At 41.1% G+C, this 27,402-nt stretch overlaps 2 protein-coding genes across 2 annotated transcripts in view; both read left to right on the plus strand.

The window, feature by feature from the left end:
* The window catches only part of sbno1 (strawberry notch homolog 1 (Drosophila)), a 34,471-nt gene extending 28,239 nt beyond the window's left edge, over positions 1–6,232 (plus strand). Inside the window, exons 32-33 of the mRNA XM_088355813.1 lie at positions 446–639; positions 2,211–6,232. Of these exons, the coding sequence (XP_088211939.1) occupies positions 446–639; positions 2,211–2,353 (337 nt within the window). The 3' untranslated portion in view covers positions 2,354–6,232. The remainder of the gene's footprint in view (positions 1–445; positions 640–2,210) is intronic.
* Positions 6,233–9,316: 3,084 nt separating this feature from the next.
* On the plus strand, positions 9,317–19,840 carry cdk2ap1 (cyclin dependent kinase 2 associated protein 1). The gene is made up of 4 exons (XM_088355956.1): positions 9,317–9,616; positions 14,779–14,873; positions 16,902–17,028; positions 19,388–19,840. The coding sequence occupies exons 1-4, from the start codon at positions 9,550–9,552 to the stop codon at positions 19,453–19,455; spliced, it is 357 nt and encodes a 118-aa protein (XP_088212082.1). The 5' UTR covers positions 9,317–9,549; the 3' UTR covers positions 19,456–19,840.
* The last annotated feature ends 7,562 nt before the right edge of the window (positions 19,841–27,402 follow it).

The raw sequence follows: 27,402 nt of genomic DNA on the forward strand, positions 1-27,402 counted from the left end.
ACACATGCTCCAATACCTGGGTGACAACGTAACACTTTAAGAGCTATTTAGATAACTAGCATAAAGCACATGGTTACCAAAAGATCAGCTACAATCCAATCAACCTTGGTATCACTTTTACCAGTTAACAACTCCAACTCTGGAGGATAAGCCGCTTGACTTCCTCTTTACGCTTGGAAAAATGTCTCCCTCACAACAGGATAAGATTGAAATTATCAACACAGGCCTAGAGCGCCCTCTTTCAGTGTGAAAATAACATGTGAAATGATATACAGGTGATAATAAATTTCCAACTCAATGATATACAAATGTAATATTTTCTCCTATAAGTCTCACCGGAGTGTAAGTCACATCCTTGGCCAAACTATGAAAATTAACAGGGACTTATAGTCTGTAAAATGGGGTGTATTGTTTATACAATTTGATGATGCCCTTATGCCTTCAGGCGGGGCAACTGCAAGAAGGCCTCGGTGGGACTGCAGTGTGAGGTTGGCCTCCGCTGCCGCACGTATTACGTTCTGTGCGGATCCGTGCTGAGTGTTTGGAACGAGCTGGAGGAAGTTCTCACGCCTGTCAGCGGAACCAACGTCAAAGTGCAGATCGTACGTCTGCGCACAGAGGACGGCCAGAGGATAGTGGGTAAGCGCTCGGGCCGGGGAAGGATTTCTTTGTTTATGCTTGAGCTAACCAAATAAAACCAAGTCTGTGTATACGAATCGTCTGGTTTGAGGGAAAATGGTAATTGTACACATTCCATAGGCCAATGTTACAGAAAATAATATTTTTATTGTACAAAAATTGGATTTCTTAAATGTGTGGTTTGTAGTTTAGGGGGTGGTTAAATACTGTAACAAGGTTTCTGGTCGATACATGTTTATCCTAGAGTGCTTTCATCTGCAGCATTTTCTGCACTATAGGGTACACCCCCAAAAATAGTCTTGAGGTGTATCAGACTATAAGGACCGTTATATTTACACTACAGTAAGGACTAGGGTTGCCCAAAAGGTACCATTTATGTACATTTATTGATCAGTCAGAATATATTATTGATCACAGTTGCATATCGTTGCATAACATTGGATGCAACGGGAATCAAACCTATAACGCGGCGTGGTTTGCGTCGAATCCTATCCACTAAACCAAGATGTCATACATACAACAGCTAAAAAGGTATTAGGATTATCTTATCACACTATTTTTAGTCAAAGCACCAACTTAATGTTACTATTGGGCAGGGCCATGAGAATATTGTCCAACCTTAAACTGGTCCTGAAATATAGTATGGTATTGTCGACTTGCAAAGTCTTTACTAAGTGCACGTGATTCTGAACTGAATGATGATAAAGGCATTGTGGGAAGTAATTTTGTCACTTTGAAAAATGAAAATAAATGCACGGCCACACATATTCAAAATGTTTATCGTTTGGGAGTTATGCAATCGAGGTCGGCGATGATTCTTCGACCGATATATAGTTGCTCAAATATCGTAACACATTTCAAATTTTGTCTATATAAGGTGCACCACGTTCAAATTTCTGTCCAATTTGTTGTTTTTGGGTGTGCCTTACAATCCGAAAAATATGGAAATGAAAATCACAGTTGTGCTCAGTCTGCCTAAAGTTTAGCCGAATTTGGTGCAGAGAAAAAAATCCCATAATTTAAAGCTCCAACAGAGTGTGATAAGCCACGCCCACCATTCGTACGGTTTCCATGTGTCACAAACGGACCAAATACGACGGCCGAAAAAACCACAGCGAGCGATTCTTACGGCTATGCTATCAAGAACATTGACTTATCATTTCTGACTTACCAATAATGCAAACATAGCTCAGAAGCCAGTAGAAAAGGGTCTCAATTATTATATGCAGATTTATTTTCATGGCATCTAGGTGTTCAAAGATGCTAACTTTGTAAGGCTGAATGAAAAATTTTAGCAAGCTATGAGGTAGTCGCGTACCCACACTTAGAAATAGATTTGTGAGAGATAATTCTATATAGAGGATATGCAATTCGTGATTATGTACATCTAATTTATGAAACGAGTGGTGTCATTTCTATTTGTTCCAAATCTCTTGCGATGAACACAGGGAAATGACATCACGAGTTGGCCGATTGGCCGAAAACAGGCGCCGTCGGATCTATGAATCTCTTAGTAACAGGTAGTGAAAATTCTAGTCTCACATTTTGTTGTCTCACCCATACCCGCGCAGGACTGATCATTCCGGCCAACTGCGTGGCGCCGCTCATGCACAAGCTGTCCACTTCAGACCAGTTCCAGCAGCTGGCCGTGCAGGAACAGTACAAGAGGCAGCAGCTGCACCCACAAAGTCTGAGCCACGCCGCCAACACATAGTGACCACACAAACGGTGGAAAACTAGACTGCTGTAAATACAGAGGAACTGTTGCAGGGTTTGTTTTTACTTTTTTCTTTTGGAAGACTCTCGCTATCACCTCTTCTTCCTACGGGGTGATGTTTTTGTTCCTCTGACATTCAGAGTGGAAGATGCACGACAGGCCCCCCTGGCCACACTGGAAACTGACAGCTACGTTAAAATCCAACAATAATAAACCCTTCAGACTTTAATTTGATCCTAGTTTTTTTTGTTTTGTTTTTTTAATTGCAAAAAATCCTCGCAAGAAATGTTTTGTTGTACAAACACACACACATACACTACTCGGTCCTTCATAAAAGTTCGAGATTCTTAGCTTTGGGGTGAATTATTCTAGATGCACCTAAAATGAAGTTTTACAGGTGGAATTTATTTTAGTTTTGTATACACATTCATTGTAGAATTTTCCGTCAATTTTATTGTGACATGATGGCATGTTCTTCAAAAAGTTATACCACCTTCAGATAAACATTATTAATCTCAGGCATGAAAATTTCACCTTTAGGAGAAAATCGCTGTTTCCAGGTCCAAAAAGGTGTCCTACGTGAATTGTATGGATGCGAGGAGAAAGTGTTTCGAGATGGGGACAGGGGTGTAGGGATTTTTCTAGCTTTAATTTTGAAAATCGTTAGGATTGAAACAAATAATTCTTTACTGCAATCAGTCAACAAATTTGCCTCTCGGTATTGCTTGTGCTACACCATAAATCTTTTTTTTTTCTCTGAACGATACAAGAATTTCCTTCACTGATAAAAAATTAGATTACGTTATTACTTAGAGTTCTGATATGAATGACTAATCCCAAGAAAATGGATTTGATGAACCAGGCTGATTGAAATAGCACAAACAATTTATTAACACAGAGAATTAATGATAAGGGGAGGGGAAGGCGCCGGACATTATGGGATTTTTCGACCGCTGAAAGTCAGTTACGAGCACAAAAAGTTTCCCGCTATAATGGTAGTCGATTTGGGGAGATTCCCTTGTACAGAAAAAAACGCTCATTCCCAAGAACCAGCAAACATGGTGTTAAATCTGAAACCGTCCTCTTACTTTGTTATTGCGGAGAGATTTGGTCTTGTACCTGTATGGTCAAGATGATGGCCCACGTGCTGATTTCAAGGCCGCAGTGCAGGCCTGTATAACCGCGTCAAGCAAACGACTTGCGATGAAGCAGGGAGGAGAAAAAAAGGATGAGCTATCGATCAGCTCCTCTTTTCATTTTGACCAGGAACGCTTGACCAGGTCATGCCTCTTTGGGCGTGGTCTCAGATATTTGAGACCACCAGGATCGGATGACTGTGTTTAAAGTTGCTAAACTGGTTAACAAGCCAAAGAAGTGAGAAATTTGCTCAAAGTTCTGTACATAAGAATGCCCCTCCAAGACATATTTACGTACGGTGAGAACATTATTTTATCAATACATAACCTTGATGTTTTAATTACATTCAAAACTTCATGTTATCGGATTTCATTATGGGACATGGTGAATTGGTACTTTCGGTGTCTGTCCAAAAGGGGACGCCGTCGTTCCATCCATTCCAAAGCGAACCACCTGAAACAAAGAAGGTAGAAGTCATTTTTGTGCTGGGCTTATTTGCTCTTCAGGGCTATTGAGACTTCCCAGAGTGAATCCGGCGTTTGAGGTGGTGCGGTTATCACACTCACAGTACCAGTGACATATGTTAGACAAAGGACAAAATAAAGTCACCATGACAGATCTAGTTAAATGCAAAAAAAAAGCACGACAAGAGAAACAACTCTTTGGTGTATCTGATGGCAAATCAGACTTACATTGTCATTTTTATGTTTGTATTGTGTTCATAGCTGTCAATGATTTGAATAATGTATTCAACGATTCTCACTATCACTGCTTAGTTTGAGCTAAGTAAAAGCGGAAATGTTATTCCGATTTTGAATCAAAAATTAGGGGTGCGATTTATACAGAAATATGGTCTTTACTCCACGCCCCTCTCAAATTTTTAAGCCCCAACCAATTTTCATGCGTAATGTGTTAAAATGAATTTTAGGCTTATCTGAAAGTGTTACCCTCAGGCCTAATATTGCACACTTTTGTGTTCATAGTGTAGCTACCTTTAAACTCAACCACCGTTCTGTGAGACAAGTTGGACGTAAAAGCAGATAAGATCATGGGCGTTCTGCATGAATGGATAGAAATGCATGACATCCCTTTTTTGGTTGCTTTGAATAGACTTGATTTTATTGTTTTTATTTTTGACGTGTTCCTGTCTCAAGTGGTCTACTCAGGTGTTTAGACAGCTCATTCCGTAATCAAATATCTTTCTCTTAAGCCACTCCCATGTCTAGCAAATGTTGATTATTTTTTGGGTACATTTTCTATTTCAAAAGGGTGTCTGAATAAAGGGTCAGTTCACATCACCAAACACTTGTAGTGTGGCATTTATGGAAACCTTTTGAGCGTTTATTTCGTATCTAATTTTAAAGTGCCACGAATTAACTAAGTAAATGCATGAAATAAGTAAGTAAATGCAGTTACTCTGAATTATCTTGTGTAGAATGAGCATTTTTTTGTTATCAGGGTTGTGATTCTAAGTTTTACTTGCAAAGGATCATGTACTGATGCTTTCGATGTCACTATGAAAACAATTGGAATCATTTTTGTGCTACTCCTGCTATTAAATTAGACCTCTTTGCTTCACTTTGCCTATTTCCAAATGGCAATTTTATGATTATCCTCCCTTCACCTCGTAGCATTAAATATTTGCACTAGTTCACTAGTACAATGCAGCTTTTCCAGTGCCCAGAGTTGTCTGCAGTAAGGGAAAAGTAACTTGATCGTTTTATTAGTGTGCCAATTTGTCTTATAAGTGAAGAGTAAGAGCATTTCGGTACATGTGCCAAAAGTTGATTATGAAATATCCCGATGGCACTATGTCGGATACAAAATGAATGCTCAAAAGGTTTGCCTTATGCCTTGGGAGATGTTGCATTCAGGGTCTGCCGATTTTAGGAAACACTGCAAAATCATCTGCTGACACAGCCATGAAGTGATAAAATGCTCAATAAAGCCTGGTCAAACTGATTTTTTTACTGATCTTTTTATGTCCCAAAATATTTTGGGAGGTAAATTGATATTTGGTAGTGATTTTTTTTTTTTTTTTTTTAAATCTATCAATTGTGTGTAAGATGCTTTTATTATAATTGAGGGAACTTAGTTTTCAAGATATCCTTTTTTTGTGTGTGCTTATGTTCCACACTTCAAGGTGGGGGCAATTATAAGTCCAGTGTGCGTTGCTGAAAACTGTTTTGATCCTTTTCGTTTGCATCAACTTTCTTAACATTTGTCTTTTTGTTTTCACATTGAAGGATTTTACACATTTAACTATAAAGGATTTTGTACGATCAAATACAAATTACATTTAATGCAAAATATATTCACTGGCTGGGCTGTCGGGCAGGTCTATGCAACCTAGTAGAGGATGATGTTTACAGAAACGGCGGGAACTGGGACGAAGGGCTGATAAGATAATCAGCACTTACCGACGCAAGAGGGACCTTGGTGACCTAGAAACGCTCGGGGTCCAGACATCGAGGCGAGGAGGTGGAGCCCACGTGGGGATTCTTTGGCACGCCCATGGGAGGACCCGGCACTCCATTGTGCGGGGAGAAGATGGCCAATGAGAAGAAAGCTAAAGCTAGTTGCAGACACACGTAGCAAATTGGAGAAGGGTGGGATGTCTTTTGATATGTTTGTTGAAATGAATAAATGATCCTGGAAACATCGGGGTGGGAGAGTCGTCTCCGGAGGGCACACTTGCATCTGCTGTTGTTAATAAACCCGCCCCTGTGCGGAATTGAAGGCTGTTTTGAGTCTCTTTTCCTCTCCAGTTTTAATGTTAGTGATCCACAGGTCGTTATTGTTGATGAAGGCTATGTAACCGCAGTGTACCTGTCCCACCAAAGGTCCACATTCACGCTGGACTGGATGATTAAGTTTTTATTACAATTTCTGCAAATGAAATGAGTCACAACACGTGATTAGCTTCTCTGCTGGCTTTGTTCTCGTTGGCAGCTCGCTCTGTAGACTGCCCAATGCATATCAAAAAGCTTTCTTTTCAATTTACATCAAATACATTTTAGAATATCGCAATACATTTTTACATCCATTTTAACAAGATACTTTTAACGAGATTGTATAGTGGTTTTTTAACGTTTAGAATAAATTCAACATATTTTTCTTTAGTTTGAATTTTAACCAACATCATCCTTTTTATATATATGAGAAATATAGAAGAAGAAGAAGGAGTATAAAAACGGGTACAATTATTATTTTCTTTTATTCTCTCTCAAAAACGAGCACGCATGATTGTTGGGTAATGTAAATCATGTTTGGTTATGGGAGTTGGATAACTAATTCAAACATTTTGGTAAACATTTGGTACATTTATATAGTTAGAAATCCAACAACGTGCTCTCTCGTCCGTCTCTTTCATGCTTTCTCTAACGGGACAACTCTCTCTTTTAGAACACCTTAGTTGCCCCCGGTGCCTCATCACAAAAACATGACTAAAAGTGCAAAAGTTTTTCAAAATTAACAAAGTGCTAAATAATTAAAGTGAGACAAATATAAACGTAGAAATGAAATCACATGAAAATAAATGAATAATGAAAAAAACATGCCTGGGGGTGTTCCCTGTTGCAAGCATCCATTAATCGTTCATTCATTCACTTCATGTACTCAATGATCTTATCTGCTTTTACGTCCAACTTGTCTCACAATTTCACGCTTATTTTTGTGTAATTTTTTTAAACCAGGGGTCAGCAACAAACAGCTCTGGAAAAAATTGATAATGGAAAATTATATGGTTTTTGTAGGACAAACATTCTTAACATTTTCTTGTGGATACAGATATCAACAGTGTAAGTATGTGTAGTTTTCTATTCAAAGCTTTTAATTTTTTGAGGCCCCATTTTTTTGTCCAATATGGCTCAACACATTTTGTTTCCATTTCCTGGTTTAGACCAGGGTTTGAGAAACTTTGACCCAAAGAGCCCTTCCAGCAAAAGTAGCCAGAAAAATATTTTAAGACAAAATGTAAAACCGCCAAACCTGCTCTCTAGACCAAAGCTTATTCAGCACATTTTATTTCACTGTACGAATTTTGACATTTTAATAAAATCTATGAGTAAAAATAATGCCAAAGCCTGGGTCCCATATCAATATACATATACCACTTAAAATTTGTCTCCCTCTCAAGTATTGAGGATCCTTTTAACCATCATAATCGTCTTAATTATTATTATTATAATTATAATTATATTATAATTATATTATTATAAAGAATAGTTTTAAAACAAGGTGCAATCAGTTCTTTGCAAAAAAATGTCACAAAATACTGCAAACAATGATAGTAATGTATTCACCTGTGAAGGTGAAGAAGTAGTCCGTGCGCTGTATGTAGCTATCCACCCATTCCTACTGCTCAACCAAATCAAATTGCTCTAGGTGTTTTGCAAGTTTTGGGGAGTTTACAGCTTGTTCTGTAGGTTTTATTTTTAAAAAGTGTCTCCACAGGGAACATAAGTTCCAACGAGCGTCCATGTAAAGGATTTTTTAGCATTGTTCAATCAAAATGGGGTCTGTTGGTGTGACACGTTGACTGTAACCTGTAGTTGGAACTATGCCCAATATATACTGGACCAAACATCACTTTCATACAGGATTGTACTGGTTTCGCACGTCCTACATTTGGATTCCTGCACAATAATGCAGCAAGTAATTGCACTTGTTCTATTTGTTCTCTGAGCCAGATCTACTCATGGAATGAGCCATTGATTCCTGACCCCTGGGTTTAGACGATTTGAAATTGGATCAAACTAAGTATTTTTAAACTATATTTTAATATAAGATTTTCAAAACACTTGGGTCGAATTTCACACTTAATAAAGAGGGCCTGCAGTCTGTTGTAGTAAGTGAAAATGATTTCAATTGTGATTTTTTTTCTTTTTTTTTCAAACGCACAGTTCATAATAACTACAAGAGATTAATTTTTTGTGAGGAACAAACCTCTCAATAATCGTTTTTAAATCAAAATCTTAAATCCCTGAATCACAATTAAATTATGAGCCTCCGAAAAAACACAGCCTAAGGCACACTTTTTATGCAATTAATTTACCATTCTAGCCCCCATTTTTGTATTATGTGGCCCATGAGCTAATTTTATTCTTTAGATTTTTTTTTTTTCTTTTGATGAATGGATGCTCCAAGCGAATTTTCGTTTGTCTTTTTGACAATGACAATAATATCCTGTATCTAAAATGAGTCTGGCATTCTTGCATTAGTATGCAGGGTTGGGTAGGGTTACTTTAACTGGATTACTTTCAGTTACTTTTGGATTACTCCAATACCAAATATGCTAATAAAAGACAAAAGAAACTAAATATGAATTACTAAATTTTGTGCAGGCTTGGGGAGTAACGGAACACATGGAACGGCAAAAATGATGTTGGCAAGCTGTTTGGATTTATTTTCATTTTGTTTCTGTCGCATTTGATGTTAGTTTTGCCGGAGAACAAAGAGATCAAAGGCAGGAGAGAAAGCTTACCACGTGTTGTGAGTCATCATTTTATTCATATTTAGTTTCTTTTGTCTTTTATTAACATATTTTGTATTGGAGTAATCCAAAAGTAATTGAAAGTAATCCAGTTAAAGTAACCCTACCCAACCCTGTTGGTATGCAACACAAAGGTGGACAAATTAATAACTCGAAATTTAAATATTTTAATTTTTTCATTAAATAATTCAAATTAAAGAAGGGTGTCATTTATAGTTATTTATTTTTAAAAAATCATACAAATAATAATTACGATAATTACGACGTCTCCCTAACAAAGAAAACTCAGTGACGTCAAAACCGTTTCATAAAGTCCTCTAAAGTGCCCCAAAAACTTGAACCCCCCAAAATGTGCCCAAGTCAAACGTGCCACTTTTTGTCCCACAAAAGTATCTCCTTTCTCTGCTTTTTTCTACCGGGAGTCTCGGTTCCCTCCTCGGCTGTCTGGCTGCGTGTCAACAGCCAGTGACGGCCATGTTTGCCGGCGCCGCCGTAAACAAGAAAAAAGTGGGAGAAAGACGCCTCGCTGAATGTCGGGTCATTCACATTCTTTTCATTTACGATGTCTCTGGGAATGTCTTACAAGCCCAATGCCCACCAACACACTCCGGGAACTTCAGGGAACCAGGGTGAGCGCAAAACCTCGGAGCATGTTGCGGCTTGTGGCCGTAAATTCGACGCTTAAATTCGGGGGGATTCTCGGAGAATACCTGAAGAGAAAGCCCCGTGTGTGTGCGTGCAGTTTTTTTTGGGTCCGGTTACATATGTCGGGTCATATCCTGGGAGCTAAGCTAATTCGTAGCCGCCATTATTACGACTGTCGAAAGGGGAAGGGAATTAAAAAGCCAGCGATATAAGGGAGAGGGTATCCCGCGTGAGGTGGACCGGCGTCCGGGGGTCAGGCTCCCGGCCGGGATAGGCGCCGTTTAGGCGGCGACAGTCATAAAAATGGATCGGTCGTGTCTGGTGGAGGAAGCCTCGCTCAGCTTCCTTCTCCATGATGCTACGAGCTGTCTGATTGATCCACGCCGACGAGAAGCGTCTTTTTGGGGGCATCTAGTGGCGGAGGGCCGCTACTGCAACGTGGTGCTTTATACTTTGCTAAAACGACACTGAAATGTCATGCAAATCTGCATTTATATAGCATAACTGTCAACCTCCAGGGCTCCATGCCCTTACAAACTGTCGTATTTTCACTTACAAAATACAAAATAATCTTACACTATATATTTTTTTCAAACGTGTTTATTCATGTAGTTTTACGTGTTATATTCTACATGTGTTTCGTTATATCATATATATTGTTAATTAACATTTTGAGTTGCTCGACATGAATGAGGTTTATTATAGAGAAAAGTTCAAATATGAAGTTGCTTGGACGTTCACTGTAGAAGGAATAAATACATGCAAATATAATTAAGTAGAACAATATATTTTCTTATTCAAATTATCAATTCATTTTTTGCATTAAATTATTTTTGGTAATATACTGATTAAAGGGATAACCACAAACCTTGTCTTTTTTTCATTTTCTCACTTCATACTTCCTTTTTTTCTCAACTTCTTTATACAACAATAATGATTCGTAATATAATGCATCAAAGCAAGTGAGCCGTTTGAGAGCCGGCTCTCTTTTAATGAGTTGAGCCGAAAAAGCCGGTTCTCTAAAAAGAGACGGACTTCCTTTCACTACACAACTACGACATGAAATCCGGGGCGGCAGATGCATGCGCACAGTGGCATCAAACCGCTCGCTTCGTTTGCAACAAAAAAACGTTACAGAGATAGAGGCTACCGCGGCGAACTCGTTTGACTTGATTGATTTGCCGTTTCGTGATAGTCGTTGTATACCGGATAGTACCCATAATTGAGAAATTTGTGTTTTTCCGTACAGATTTTCTTGTGCGTCGTACACGTCTTAAAATGCATAATAAACGTACTTTGTATGACAAAAACGTACAGGTTGACAGGTATGGTATAGCGCTTTTCACGTCAATGAAGACCTCCCAAAGCGCTTTACAATGTGCTTCACACTATTCCCTTTTACACACTAACTAAGCGATAGCAGCGTCAGCCAGGCAACGCAACTACCTGCTATCAGGGGCTGTTCATTACCCACCTATAATGTACACAGTGAAGCCTTGTTTGTCGCGGGGGTTACGTTACAAAAACCTAATTTGGCATATATGTGTACATATTAAACCACAATGTTATTGACACTGTCACGATCCTGCGCCCATGTTGTTTTTTGTGGCTCTCTATTGTTTTGCTACCTTTTTAGTATTCCTACCCCTTGGTTCCTTGCTAGTCCCTTGTCTTCTTTGTTACATCCCAAGGATCCTCCATTTGATAGGATGACTATATTATAGTCAAGTCAAGTCATGTTTATTTGTATAGCCCTTAATCACAAAGAGTCTCAAAGGGCTGCACAGACCACAGATTTTTGCAAACCACAGACTATTATTCGACCATCCCCTGATCTAAAACCTACTTGAGGGCAAGGAAAAACTCAAAAACCTCAACATGAGGAAAATGAAGAAACCTTGAGAAAGGGACCGCATCCTCCTTCCAGGATGACCAGGCTGCAATAGATATTGTCAACATAAAATATAGGTTACTCGTATGCTATAGAATAGAAGTGTGTTTTAAGCTTAGATTTAAACATTTCCACTGAGGTTGCAGATCGAATCTCAGGGGGAAGAGCATTCCACTGTAATAGTAATAACATATGTTGGCCTGGAGAGGGATGGGCGCCACCAGGCTGTACATTCTCAAGGTACACCACAGGGTGTGGTGCTTAAGGAACCCAACCAACCAACCAATAGATAACAATTAAATATTAGAGAAGTACACAAATTAGAATGAGACCATAGTGTGAAAATAATGGCCCGCGGGTCAAATGCTACATCATTTCAGAGTGCGAGAGCTTAAAGTGGGGTGCGTCGTATGGGCGTAACCAGCCCGTTTTTGAGGGCTTTTTAAGTCATTTTGTGCATAGTGTTACATAATATTTGGTAATATATGGACGAAAGCGACAAAAACAACCTTAAGAGCTGTTTGGGTGTCGGAAAAAGCCAACTCTTTTTAGTGAGCCAGCTCTTTTTAGAAAGAGACGCTTCTCAAAAAAAGATGGAAACTTGCACAGCAGTATTGACGTAGGGTCGTAGGTAAGAAAGGTGACATATTGTTGTGGATGAACTGAGGGCTGGTGGCCTTCGAGCTGACAGGTAGCCTATTGTGTGAAGACATCTGGCGGGAGTCATGGGATAATGTTGCGGCAGGAAGTCACAAGATGTCGATTAAGCAAGTCGAGAAAAAACATCACAAGATCTTTTGAACACACTATAAATTCCGACGTGAAAAGAGAAACGATGAGCATTGCTCGAACATTGAATGAACGTTGCTTGAATGAACGTTGCTTGAACGAATGCAATAAAGAGCGTTCCCTCTTTGCCATATCTCCTCTCCAAAATAAATGGCTCCCCGTCAGGGAATTGAACTTGGTCTTCCGCGTAACAGGCAGAGATACTGTCCATTATACTAGTATAACTGTGCAGTCGATAATCAAAATTAAAAATGATACAATAATAACATATTTTTTTAAAAAAGCAAACTACTACAACTTTCCGGTAGAGGCTGTTGAGATGCCAAGAGGCAAAAAAATGTAGCGGTTGTGTCTGGTTGAATATTCTACAAGCTGATTGATCTACGCCCTCGAAAGGGGTCTTTTTGAGGGTATCAAGTTGCAGAGGGCACTACTGCATTTTTCAAAGTGCTTTATGCCACTAGTTCTCAACTGGCCTGACTTCAGGATCCACCATTCCTCCCTGATGACGAGCTGCAAACCAAATAAAAAAAACTAATCCACTTCTTAAATTTATCGAATAAAAGAATTGTGCAGTTTAAAGCAGAGATAGTAAAATACCGTATATACTCGCATATGAGCCTTCATCGCATATAAACAACTCCCTACAATTGTTTTAAAATAGCCACATACTAGAAGAAGTTCGTACCCTGGTAAAAAAACAACTAGAAATATAACATGAAAACCATTCACTGTTCTTTCAAGCACTGCTTCAATGGCAGACACTTTTACAACATTTTTCTATTTTGCAATCATTTCCTTCTTCGATTCCATCGTCACATTTTCCATTTTTCCTTCCCCTAATCACTCACTTTCCTGGGACCCATTATTATGGGCAGAAAAAGGAAATGAAACCAACAAAATCACAATAAAAATAGATAACATACTTGTGATGATTGACTGAACAGTAAGATGTCAATTCATGTTTGTTTGGATAACCCTTTATCACAAAAAGTCTCAAAGGGCTGTACAGAGCACAACAACAAAATAGTTAGTAAAATTATAACATAAAATATATTTTGGGAACGGATCATGGACACCAAGCTCCTTGCAAAAGCAGTATGGTTGCTCATTTGCAGGGATGGGTAGGGTTACTTTAACTTGATTATTTTCAATTACTTTTGGATGACTCCAATGCCAAATATGCTAATAAAAGACAAAAGAAACTAAATATGAATAAAATGATGACTCACAACACGTGGTAAGCTTTCTCTCCTGGCTTTGATCTCTTTGATCTCCGGCAAAACTAACATAAAATGCGACACAAACAAAATGAAAATAAATCCAAACAGCTGGCCAACATCATTTTTGCCGTTCCATGTATTCCGTTACTCCCCAAGCCTGCACAAAATTGAGTCATTTTATTCATATTTAGTTTCTTTTGTCTTTTATTAGCATATTTGGTATTGGAGTAATTCAAAAGTAATTGAAAGTAATCAAGTTAAAGTAACCCTACCCAACCCTGCTCATTTGTAAAAAATAATCCATTTGTGTTAACAGACCAACACCAATTACTTTTTAAAAATTCATATAAAATTTAGCGAATGTCGACCAACAATGTCATGTAAAAGAAATTGAAAATCTTTATTCTGGACCCATTTTTGGTTCCTGACATACCAGTTGAGAAACACCGATTTAGATCACGTGTCAAACTCATGTTGCCCGTCGCATCATTTATGTGGCCCGCAAGAGCTCAAAATGCCTGAGCGTCTAAATCACTGGCGTCAAACAGGCGGCCCGCGGGCCAGATCAGGCCCGCTAAGGGATTGAATCCGGCCTGCGAGAAAACACTCAGAGAAGCGCAAGAGAAAAACAAGCTGCAAGTTGAAATATGTCAACTTGATGTTGCAAAAGCCAGGTGCCTGGAACAAAGACACTGTACTTGTACTTCTTTCTCTCTCTCTCTCTCTCTCTCTCTCTCTCTCTCTCTCTCTCTCTCTCTCTCTCTCTCTTTTTCTCTCTCTTTTTCTATTTCTTTCTCCTACTCTGTCTCTTTCATTCTCTGTGTCTCTCTTTTTCTCTTCCTATGTTGCTCCTTGTCTCTTTCCCTCTTCATACCTTTCGCGCTTACTTTTCTCTTTTCTCTCCTTCTGTCTTTCTATTTCTCTTTGGATTTCTTTCTTCCTCTCCCTTTCCTTTCTCCCTCTCTTACGACTTTTTAGCTTTTGTCTCGCCCTCTCTCTCCCTCTTTCTCTTTTTCTTTCTTTGTCCCGCCCTCTCTCTCCTTTCCCCTCCCTCTTTCTTTTACTTCTTTATCTCTCTTTTTCTTGCTCTTTAATCTACTAGTCCGGCCCCCGACAAAATGTTTGTTCTATCGTGTGGCCCCGAGTTAAAATGAGTTTGACACCCCTGGTCTAAATATAAAAATAGCAATAAAGCTTTGACAGGTTTTCAAACTGAAAAAATAAACAGCTTTGTTTTTAACAGTGGGTAGCCTCCAGTCAGCAACAAACCTGGCCCAGTTGCAGTCCTACAGGCCTCTACTGAGCGACTACGGCCCGCCTTCTCTGGGTTTTCCGCAGGTAACAACCTATTTTTTCCCCTAATTCTCCATCAAAATTTTGGGCAAGTCCGGCGGCTTATTGATAAAATAATAAGGTGTTTGCTAAAGGGACAGTGTGTAATAGTTAGTGCCTCTTAGTGGTACAAAAACTTTCTTTCAGTACATTAATTTACATTTTACGGAAACTTACATGAAATATAATTTCCAGGGTAATTTCAATAAAGAAATCATAGGTTGAGAAATTTTGTTTTTTTTTACGTAGTGGAATCCCTATCTAGTGGTTGCTGCCATGTTTGTCTGGCATCTTGCTTCTATGCTGTGCTCAGTGGCACTGGTTTTTGTTCGCATGGTGCCATCAAGGGGTGAAATATTACACACTGTAGCATTACATTTTTTTGGTGACTACAGTGCGAAGAAAAAGTATTTGCCGCCTTAATGATTTCTGTGGGTTTTTTTGTGCATATTTATCACTCTGAAAGGTATCGGGTCAGTAAACCAATTTTAATATAACACAACCCAAGAAATACAAAATGGAGTTCTAAAATGTTGATTCCATTTATGAAGGTACAAAAAAACCTATATGGCCCTATGTGGAAAAGTGATCCCCATAGCGAGTTGGGCCACCTTTGGCAGCGATAACAGAAATGAAACATTTCCCATAATTGATAATGAGTCTTTCACAACACTGTTGAGCAATTTTGACCCACTCTTCTTTGCAAAATGGTTTCAAATCTGCCATATTGGAGGAATTTCTACCATGATCTGCCTGTTTAATATCCAGGTACCGGTACATGACTCACTTATAAGACACAGGCCAAAAATGGCGTCGGTATTGGGAGGTTTTCTAGCATGAACTGCCTGTTTAATGTAACACCACAGCATCTCAATTGGATTTACTTATGACTCCTCAACCTTCACTTTTTTTTGATCCATTTAAAAATGAACTTGCTGGTGTGGTTCGGATCGCTGTCCTCCATGATCCAAGACCACTTGAGTTTGAGGGCACGAACTGATGGCCGGACGTTCTCCTTCAGGATCTTCTGGTAAACACCAGAATTCATTATTCGGTCAACCACAGCCTGTAGTCCTCATTGGCCTCAGTTAGGGTCAGTGTTCATGACTCCACTATAAGAAAGACACTGGCCAAAAATGACATCCATGAGAGAGTTTCCTGGCAAAAACCACTGTTGTCACAAAAGAACACAAAGAGTTGTCTCACATTTGCCTAAAGCATCTTGATTATCCTCAAGACTTTTGGAGAAACAATATCTGGACTGATGAGTCAAAAATGGAACTTTTGGGAAGGTGTGCAGCTGTTACGTCTGGCATAAGAACGGCACAGTATTTGACAAAAAATGATGCCAACAGTGGAGCATGTTGGTGTCGGTGTGATAGCCTGGGGCTGCTTTACTGTTGTTGACGGAATAATAAAGTCTAGGGTTTACTACAAGATCTCTAAGCAGAACGTCTGGCTATTAGTCCGTGCCCTCTAACACAAGCGTCTTTGGAACATGCAGGAGGACAATGATCCGGAACACAACAGCCAGTCAACCTCTGAAGGGCTCCCAAAAAAACAAACGAAGGTTCTGGAGTGCTCAAGTCAAATTATGGATTTAAATCAAATTGAGATACTGTGGTGTGACCTTAAACAGGCAGTTCATTCTAGAAAACCCTCCAACATAGCAGATTTAAAACAATTTTGCAAAGAAGAGTGGGTCAAAATCCACACACAGTGTTGTGAAAGACTCATTACCAATTATTGTAAACATTTGATTTCTGCTTTCTCTGCCAAAGGTGGCCCAACTCAGTATTAGGTTAAGGGGGCAATTATTTTTTCATATAGGGCCAGATAGGTTTGGATTTTTGGGGCCTTGATAAATGGAATCATTATTTAAAAACTGTATTGTGTATTTCCTTCGGTTTGTCTTAACATTGGTTTGATGATCTGAAATATTTGTGACTGATTGATAAGCAAAAATAAAACCCAGTAATGAGGAAGGGGGCAAATCCTTTTTTTGCTACTATATTCCTGATGCACTTGTTTCAGGGCTTGACTGGTAGCCAAGTGCCTCAGAACAAATATGCCGAGCTGCTGGCCATCATCGAGGAGCTTGGGAAGGAGATCCGACCCACGTATGCTGGCAGTAAGAGTGCCATGGAGAGGCTCAAGAGAGGTATGTTTTGCAATACCGTGGCCCCCCGGAATGGCTCATTAATCCGTTCTAAAGTGTGGATCGCAAACTACAATTGCCCTGTGGCGGGGGATAGAAAGCTATAATAATGCGTAGCTATTATCTTCCAAACCCCTGCTTACAGTACACAGATCCCTTGAACACTTGGGTCATAGGGGCAAAACTTCCGGTGGTGTGTCTTGGGCAAATACAGCCATGCGGCATCCATCCCTTCTTAAGCTGCTTTGTTTGGGTAGGGGTTTGCTCTCCCACATGAAACAGATAGTACCGGTTTCCATGGTTACCAGCATCAGGAGAAGCCTCCTGATCTAACTCTGTTACAGCACCTTCATCATCTGGTCGCATTTATTTTTAATTCTAATGACAAATTTTCTTACTTAATACTAACGTAGATGTTTTCTTGAATACATTGTGTAATAAAATATTTAGTTTCTGTTAAGTATTATTATTTTAGATTATTTTATATTATAAAAAAACATGACAAAATACTACTATGGGAATAGTAAAAAAATACTGCTTTGAAATACTTCTACCGAAATACTGCATAAATCCTACTACAGTATTACCATAATACAAAAAATCCACCACAGAAATATTACTACTGAAATACAGCAAAATATTCTAAAGAGGTATTACAACAGAAATACTATCAAAATTACCTCCGATATACAACAAGATCTACAATGCAAATGCAACAAAATTACTACTCGAATTCAATTTATTTGTTTTCCTTTGGGAAATTATTTTTTAACGACAGTACCAGGGGGGTACATTCAGTACTGTCGCAGCAGAGCGTGCGCCAAATAACCAATTTACAGCAGTTGGTATTCCAAGGCGGTCTCCCATATGAGTACTAACCAGGCCCGACCCTGTTTAGTTTCCTGAGATCGAGTGTTCTCAGGGTGGTATGGCCGTACGCAGGACAGTTACAAAAACTCTTCCAGGACTCAAATACTCAAATACTCACATGGAAATACTGCAAAAATACTACAAAAATACCGCATACAACACCAAATTTACTCTGGAGGTACCTAAAACTGTCAAAAAATAATAAGAAAATACTACTTTGGAAATACTACAAAAACAAAACTACAGTAATAATACAAAACTAAAATCAGACTTCATAAAAAAAGAATAAATATATATATATATATGTATACATATATATATGTATATATATATATATATATATATATATATATATATATATATATATATATATAGTATATATGTATGTATAATATGCTGACAGTTAAACAGATGCTCCCCTACTTACAACCATTCAACTTACGCAAAATAGTAGATACAAACATTTTTTTCGGGATGTCGAAAAATATCCGGACATTGCTGTTAGTTAGATTTTGTATTGTGCACCTTTTTCCGAGTACAGGACATTCCTTTGCTACCGGCTTGTGGTGGCGCTGTGAGAGCTCACCCAGCATCCACCCCATAGAAGAAATCCTCTTCCTAGTTTGTAAACCTTCTATACTGTATCTCCAGTGCACTAAGAATTTTGACATTTTTATTTTAATATATCGTGCATCCATGCAATATGGTTGGTATAAAGTGTAAAGAAGAGGTGAGCTGTTTAATTTGAAATGAAAGTTTAATACGAAAGCTTGATGCGATTGAGAAAATGGTTGGAACACTTTCGGCCACTTTTTACCATGGAGTGGGACCTCTTGAAGCCCATCTTCCACAAGTAAGTTAAACTTCTTTCTTAACTTTATAGAGCATATCATTTCATGAAATGTTTATTTTTTAGTACAAAACGATACAGATTACGTATACAAGCCTTAAACATACTTATATAAACCTTACACATACAAAATATAGCACTGAAGCAACTTACAAACAAATTCAACTTACAAACGATCTCGTTCGTAAGTAGGTCAGCGTCTGTACTACAAAACTTAATATCAAGTGAAGCACCATACTTAAAATGGGGACCAAATATAATATTTTGCTTCTCATCCAAGCATTGCAAAATGTATTTGGTCAGAAACACCTTTATTATCATTGTATTGCTACAACAAAATTACGGTTGCACTCCGGTTGGCAAAAATATACTAATAAATGGGGAAAAATACAGCATTCACCTTTAAAACTGTTAAATAAACAAATGTTAAATTTATAACGTGTATATGTCTGCATGTATATTTATTCATAAATTAAGAAAATTGGATTGATCTCCAGGATGGGCCCCTTGGCTGAATGTTTTAACCCTATGCGGCACCCCGACTGCAAATAGTTTCCCACCTCTGCAATACACCAATAATACACACTGTTCCTTTAAGTAAATGATCACCCTGTCATCATTTCTTCCTGTTCTCTTTCGCAGGCATCATCCACGCCCGCGGCCTGGTCCGTGAATGCTTGGCAGAGACGGAGAGGAACGCTAGATCTTAGCGACAATCACACATTCTGTGCAAGTTGACTTCACAATGTGCGTCTTTAAACAAAAACAAAAAAGGAAAAAAAAATCAGCTCCAACTTGGAGTGCCGGGAGGCCTCCCGCCCGCCATCTTGTAAGAATGGGTCAAACTCTTCAAATATTTCCCAGTGACAAATCTCGAGGTACCGATTTTTTCCTCACTTATTCTTCATTTTCGTCGTCATTTTCTGCATGCAAAAACAAAATTGTAGACGCCACATGTCTTGTACAGGGGTTAAACTTCTTTTTATATGAGTGACTGCGTGTCAATTCATTCGTGCTTTTTGTTATCAAAAGAAAATGCTGATACTTGCATCTTTGTATGTATTTATTACACAGTGTAATAAATTGTATTTTCAATATGGTTGTCCTTTTCTTGGGAAATCAAATTCAATTGTTTTTATTGTCATTGACAGTGTCTGAAATAACGCCTGCCCGTGTGCATCTTTTACGTCGGGCGTACAACTTACAAAATGTCTCCGCCCGGGTGGCCGACAACTTTTTCAAACTTTTTTCAAATCAAACGTTTGCTTTATTCCGATTTAGAAATCTTTGGTTGGTTCGGGAATTTCGGTTCGTTTAGCAACCTGCATACTCGGCAGCCAATCAGAAGCCTGCATCAAATAACTTCGTACTTCCGGACATTCTACGTGCATTTGCATATCATTTTCCAAAGTAGACACACAGAGAACACAAGAAAAAATGGATAAGTGGTTAGGAATAAAGCCGAAACCTCAGTCCCAGAAGAAAGATTCAAAAGAAGCTAACAAAATATATGACGCTACAAAACGTAAACATACATTAAAAGCATCGTGGAAAGAGGAGTTCGCGTGGCTTGTAGCAGACGACGCAACGCAAACATTGCATGAATGAAGATGAGTCCATAAACTGATAATTATTTTTACGTGCAAAACCGTCTCCAGAATATCGTTATTAAGCAAGTACTTGAATCGGATCGGTACTTTTCTCTTTGGATCGATACTTCACTCCTCCGCCAATTCCCCCAAATGGAAGATAGTGCAGCCCTTCTCTCTCTCTCACCCAGCACCATCGGCAGCTGTCTTGAGTGTGTGACTGACAGGCACACTTTAAGCAACTCTACCTACCTGGCCTGATGCTACATCCTGCCTTCCAGGCAGAAGAGAGGGCCAAATTGATTGGGACAAGCTCTCGCCTGGTTGTGTCAGGTTTTACACATAGAGAGTTGGGAGAAGGGTGGAAGAAGAAAAAGTTCTCAGAAATTGTATATTATATAGAGATGATGACCCCAGAACCGCACTCGCAGGAAGTGACTAGAATCTCCAGGACTTGAAGGCCGGTAACTAACACCACCCCTGAAGGTGTGAAGTCGCACCCCCTCTTCATGATTATAAAAGAAATGACAAAGCTTTTGACTTTTTCTCTTTTCCCGCAAGCTCTATTCTTCAACTCCTCTGCCCAGGAGACCCCAAAATGGGGGTTCCTGGGGAGGGGGCAGACAGGTGTTTGTTCTCCTTGAGACTTCATAAAGCCGCAAGCCGACGTCATATGGCCAAGGACTGGAAGAAGCAGGTCGTCTGCTCCCCAATCATTCTTAACTCTTCCAACAAGATGCCTTTTGTTCCCGAGAGGTAAACCAAAAAAAAGAAAACGCAGCAGACTGTTTTTTTGGTGCAGGGGCAAATCATATTTTATTTCTGACATGCTTTGAAAGAAATACGGGTCCTATAAATAAGTTGATAATCGTAACACCGCGAGTTCTTGATTTGTTTGTGTACCTTTAAATTTTCCCTTTGGACTGATTATTTGTTCATTTTCATGGACTGCGGAATTTAAATTGTATGCGTTTTGGAGTAATTGCCTTACATTTTAACCCATTTTTGTTTCATTTTGTTCTCTTTGTGTCGTGTTCAAGTTACTTTAGTAGATTATTGGTAGAAGAAAACGTTATTTAGAATTGCTATTTAGCCACTCCTACGAACTATAAGACTGAAAATGATTTTCATTCTGTTTCCCCGATATAATTATCCAAAAAAACAAATTTGGTGCTCTAAAAGTCGAGACGAGTTTTGAAAATAATAAACTCAGCTCTCTAATTCAATTGGTCAGTAAAGTTTTGGTTAAAATAAGTTATTGGCTACCTAATAATGCTAGAACTGTACATATTTTGATTCAAACAACGTGATCATTTTAAATGGATTAACAAATTATATGATAATTTTTTAATAGCATTGATAGAAGAAGCGTCCTAAGTTATCTTAGGGAGGGGTCTCTTATAAGCCTTAGGCTTCAACCTGGTATCCCTTTTTCTTTTCATCTGCTCATTTTGTGATGTGATGTTTGATGCAACACAATTGAAAAGAAAATTATAAACAAGAAATTTAGGCAAACAGGAACCGCAACACAGTGTTTTTTTCCTACTATAGTAACAGACAATGCCAGATGTAATTCGTATGGTAACGTGATCTGCTGCGGTGGCAACACCACAAATCTACATAAACACATGAAAAATACTCAACCTGCAGAGTGCAATGAGCTGCGTCCCAAATTGTAAATATACTGCTGTTCCTGAACAAAAATCTGTAAATGCCTTGTCACTATGGCAGCAGAGTCAGAAACAATTGATATTTTTCTGCTTTATTTTTCAAAATGTTCCGCAATGGAAGGTATCTCTAGTAGACATTGTTATACGGTACAGTATTTGTAATTTCGTTTATTTGCTCCTATTTCGGTTTGAATTTCTTGGCTTTTGTTCCGATCAGTTTCAATAGAAATAATTATATTTATTGTTTTATACTACAAATGTACAATCAATCTACCCTGATCATATCCCTCGATAAAAGTGACTAAAATGTACAATTTAGTTATTTTACCATTTATCTTTAATACTACTACTTATTGCTCCAGCGAAGGTCGGGGGGTCCCGTCCCTGTGCGTTGAGCCGACCAGATGAACCAGGTTTTTCCAATGCTGGCGGTCTTGTGCCAGCTGTTCTGCATCCTCTACAGCAACTCCGTGTTGTTGGAGGTCGCCCGCAACGACGTCGAGCCATCGAGTGCGGGGTTTCCCTCGTGGTCGTCTCCAGCCTGCGGCCTTTGGGTCAAACTGGAGAATGGCTCGTGTCGGATGGTCTAGTGGTAGACGAAGGACATGGCCAAACCAGCGGGTGCGGCGTTGTGCGACCAAGGAAGATGCTTGGGGCTGGCACGTGCGGGCTCTGAGCTCTTTATTGGAGACTCGCTGGGGCCACCTGATGTTCTCGATGGTTCTGAGAGCCCTGCTATCAAAACCATCGATTCTTGTGGCCAGGGTGTCGTTCAGGGGCCATGTTTCTGAGCCATAAAGCAGGATAGGGAGTACGACGAGGTTGTAAATGCGGAGCTTCGTCTTGCGTGCGATGGTCTGGTGCCGCCAGAGTGGTTTCCAGAGAGACTGCAGAGCAGATGCTGCCAGGGCTCTTCTGCGGAGAATCTCTGGTTTTAGGTCCCCATTGTCTGTCACCATGGACCCCAGATATACAAAGCTCTTGACAGGCTCTACGATGTCGCTACCAATTTGGATGGGAGGTGGATCTGGTCCATCACCGACATACATGAACTTGGTTTTCGTCCAACTCACTTGCAGGCCAAGCCGCGCTGCCTCTTCGCTGTAAATGCCCAGAGCGTCTCTCAGCTGGCTGTAGGAAGTGCTGAGAATGATGGTGTCGTCAGCATACTCCAGGTCAGTCAGGTGGTAGTTGCCGAAAGACACTCCAGGGATGCGCTCACTAACCCTGAACATCAGATGGTCGATGATGCAATTAAAAAGGTCGGGAGCAGCCACGCAGCCTTGGCGAACGCCGCTGGAGATAGCAAACCAGTCGGAGTCAATGCCGTTGATACGGACACAGCTCTCTGCGTTGCTGTAGAGCAGCTTGAACAGGGCTATGATCTTGGGTGGTGCTCTGAGAGCTTGGAGGATGTTCCACAGTGAAGAGTGGCAGACGGTGTCAAAGGCGGCCTTCAGATCAATGAATCCGATATATAGATGGCGATCTTTACGGAATTCACGGGTCTTTTCTATCAGCAAACGGACGGCAGAGATGTGGTCCGTTGTGGAGCGGTTGGGCATAGAGCCAGCCTGCTGGGGACGGCGGCAGCTTCTGATTGCTGGAAGGGCACGGCTGAGCAAGATCCTGGTAAAGACCTTGCCCGGGATGGAGAGTAAGGTTATGCCTCTGTGGTTTCCACAGACAAGCCTGTCACCCTTGCATTTCCAGAAGGGCAAGATGACTCCTCTGGTCCAGTCGGTGGGCAGCTGCTCCGATTCCCACACCTGGTTGAATAGGCGGGTTAGCCACTCCACCATGCCATCACCGCCGGCCTTGAGCATCTCGCCGGTAATGGCACAGATGCCGGGGGCTTTCTTGGTGTTCAGCTTCTTCAGAGCAGCTCTCACTTCCTCGGGTGTTACAGGGTCTGTGCAGCAGGTGTCGTTAGGAGGTGCTGTGCTCGCAGCCCCTAGGAGGGTGGGATCAGCCGGGATGGTGCTGTGCTGCAAGAGGAGGCTAAAGTGCTCCTTCCAGCGCTCGAGGCAGTTGGCTTCTGTCATGATGAGGTTGCCGTCTGAGTCCTTTACCAGGGCTGTCTTTATGTGTGGGCCGCTACGGGCTTGGCGTAGTAGACTGAATACGCGGCTCATGTTGTTGTTGTTGGCCGCGGACTCAAGCTGTTGGGCTTCTGCCTGCCAAAACCTCTCCCTATCTTCAGCAATGGCCACATTGCGCAGGCGATTCAGTCTCCGATACTCTGTGAGGTCGCCTCGGAGTCGGGCCTCACGCCGCTGGTCTATGATGTTTAGTGTCCTCTCTGATATCCAGGGCTTTCTCGGGGAGGATCGCGGGCGTCCGAGGACATTGTGAGCAGACTGGAGGACACTTTCCTTGAAGGCCGCCCAGTCTGTCTGCTTGTCAGGAGCCAGGGTATCAAGAGAGCGGCGGATGGAGCAACTGAAGTCTCTGGCGATGTTGGGGTCGCTGAGTCGGGAGGAGTCGGGGCGAGGCAGAGTCTTGTGCTGGTTGGCTCGGAGCTTTAGCTTGAGCTGGGCCACCAGCAGACGATGGTCTGTGTTGCCAAGCTGTGCTCCTCTGAACACCCGGCAGTTGGTTACAAACGACTTCCAGCGTCGTGATATCAGGATGTGGTCCAATGCCTTCCTGGTTCTGCCATCTGGGCTGTACCACGTCCAGTGATGGATGCATTTCCGGGAAAACCAGGTGTCAGCAACACAAAGGTTGTTTTGGTGGCAGAGGAGGAGGAGGCGGTTGCCATTGTCGTTTGTTGTGCTGTCAACGAAGGTGGTGCCGACAGGTGAGCCGGGGGACCGATCATTGCTGGATAGAGTGGCAATATATAGAATATAAAATAGATAGATAGATAGATACTTTATTCATCCCCGAGGGGAAATTCACATTTCCAGCAGCATTCCTGAGCTGAGAACAGTACAATAATAAGCCAAAAGAATACAATATACAAATACCCAGTGTGACGTGCAAATGCCCGCCGTAGCGTGTTATATAGAGTAACTAAATAGTGCTACACAGAATACATATTGCAGTAAGATTCGGTAATATCCAATGTAGGTGGTGTGGTTTAATGTGGGCCTTAACTCTGCCGGGTGGAGTTAAAGAGCCTCATGGCATGAGGAATAAAAGATCTCTTCAGTCTGTCCGTAGTATAAGACAGTGACAGCAGTCTGTCGCTGAAACTGCTCTTCTGTCTGGAGATAATGCTGTGTAGTGGATGCGATGGATTGTCCATGATTGACCTCAGCTTTTTCAGTGCTCGTCTCTCAGCTACTGTTGTTAGGCTGTCCAGCTCTTTGCCTACAACAGAGCTCGCTTTCCTAGCCAGTTTATTGAGACGAGAGGCATCCTTCTTCTTGACGCTGCCTCCCCAACACGCTGCCGCATAGAAGAGGGCGCTTGCCACTACTGTCTCATAGAATATTTTCAGGAGCTTTTTGCAGATGTTGAAGGAGGCCAGCCTTCTGAGGAAGTAAAGTCGGCTTTGCCCTTTCCTACATAGAGCTTCTGTGTTGGCAGTCCAGTCCAGTTTGTTGTCCAGCTGCACACCCAGGTATTTGTAGGTCTGGACAAATTCTACACATTCTCCCTTGATGGTTACAGGAACCGGGTGAGTTCTGGTTCTCCTGAAGTCCACCACCATCTCTCTGGTCTTGGTGGTGTTTAGGTGCAGGTGGTTTGCGTCGCTCCATCGGACAAAGTCCTGAATCAATGTCCTGTACTCCTCCTCCTGCCCGTTTCTGATACATCCCACGATCGCAGTGTCGTCGGCAAACTTTTGCACATGGCAGGACTCAGAGTTGTACTTAAAGTCCGATGTATATATAGAGTGAATAGGAACGGAGAGAGAACGGTCCCCTGCGGAGATCCTGTGCTTCTAACCACAGTGTCCGATGTACAGCCCCCCTGTTTCACATACTGGGGTCTGCCTGTCAGGTAGTCAGTAATCCATTCTACAAGGTGTGAGCTAACTCCCATCTCTGTCAGTTTCCTACTCAGTAGCAGAGGCTGTATGGTATTGAAGGCACTGGAGAAGTCCAAAAATGTAATCCTCACAGCCCCCTTCGCCCTATCCAGGTGAGAGAGGGATCGGTGTAACATGTATACTATAGCATCCTCCACTCCCACCTTCTCCTGGTAAGCAAATTGCAGTGGGTCGATGGCGTGACGGACCTGTAGCCTCAGGTGGTGCAGCAGCAGCCGCTCAATGGTCTTCATCACATGTGATGTCAGGGCGACCGGCCTGAAGTCGTTGAGTTCCTCAGGTCTTGATTTCTTTGGGACTGGGATGATGCAGGATGTTTTCCACAGCTGAGGGACCCTCCCCTGTTCAAGGCTCAGGTTGAAGATGCGCTGTAGTGGGTCTCCTAGCTCAGACGCACAGGCTTTCAGCAGTCGGGGGGGATACTCCATCCGGACCAGCTGCCTTGCTGGTTCGTAGCCTTCTCAGCTCTCCACACACCTGGGCTGAAGTTATTTTTAGTGGGGGGATGTCTTCCATGCTAGTGTCCAGAGGGGGAGGGGGAAGGACAGCTGCATTACTCAGGGGTGAGGATGTGGCGGAGTGGTCAAACCTGTTGAAAAAGTTGTTCAACTGGTTGACTCTTCCCACATCTATATCCACAGCCACACCCTGCTTGGTGCTGCAACCAGTAATTGTTTTCATCCCTTCCCACACCTCCTTCATGTTATTGTTCTGCAGCTTTTTCTCCAACTTCCTCCTGTACTGCTCCTTCCCTTTCCGGAGCTGGACTTTGAGCTCCTTCTGTACTCGTTTTAGCTCCTGCTGATCACCATTTTTAAAGGCCCTCTTCTTTTGGTTCAGAAGGCACTTGATGTCGCTCGTGATCCAGGGCTTGTTGTTGGCATAGCAGCGTACAGTCTTTATAGGAACAACATTGTCCATGCAGAACTTAATGTAGTCAGTAGTGCAGTTTGCCATCTCATCAATGTCCCCACTGCTGGACCCTAGCAGGACATCCCAGTCCGTACATCCAAAGCAGTCTCTCAGAGCCTGCTCTGCCTCGGTGGACCATTTTCTAAAAGAGCGTGTGGTTGTTGGTAGCCTCCTCACTTTTGTTTTGTACTGTGGTTTAAGCAGAATGAGGTTGTGGTCTCCTTTTCCAAGGGCAGGCAGTGGTTTAGCGCTGTATGCATTTTTTATATTCGCATACAGAAGGTCAATATTAATATTTTTAGTGCCTGAAATATTTGTGCTGTGTGTTGTAATTTTAAACTAACTCAAGGGAAGAGGGTTTGATTATTCAATGATCATGACATTTTCAAGCAAAAGTATAGGTATCGGATCAGTGTTGATCGATACTACCTTGTATTTATATGCAGGGTTGGGTAGAGTTACTTTAACTGGATTACTTTCAAT

The sequence above is a fragment of the Urocampus carinirostris genome, chromosome 16, assembly GCF_059441175.1.
Source record: "Urocampus carinirostris isolate Australia breed hairy pipefish chromosome 16, RoL_Ucar_1.0, whole genome shotgun sequence".
NCBI lineage: Eukaryota > Metazoa > Chordata > Actinopteri > Syngnathiformes > Syngnathidae > Urocampus > Urocampus carinirostris.

Excerpts from the sequence above, each read along its gene's own strand:
- cdk2ap1 (XM_088355956.1), top strand. The coding sequence starts at position 9,550 with ATGTCTCTGGGAATGTCTTACAAGCCCAATGCCCACCAACACACTCCG. Across the intron at positions 9,617-14,778 it reads GGGAACTTCAGGGAACCAGG|TGGGTAGCCTCCAGTCAGCA; the intron begins GTGAGCGCAAAA and ends TGTTTTTAACAG. Across the intron at positions 14,874-16,901 it reads CTTCTCTGGGTTTTCCGCAG|GGCTTGACTGGTAGCCAAGT; the intron begins GTAACAACCTAT and ends CACTTGTTTCAG.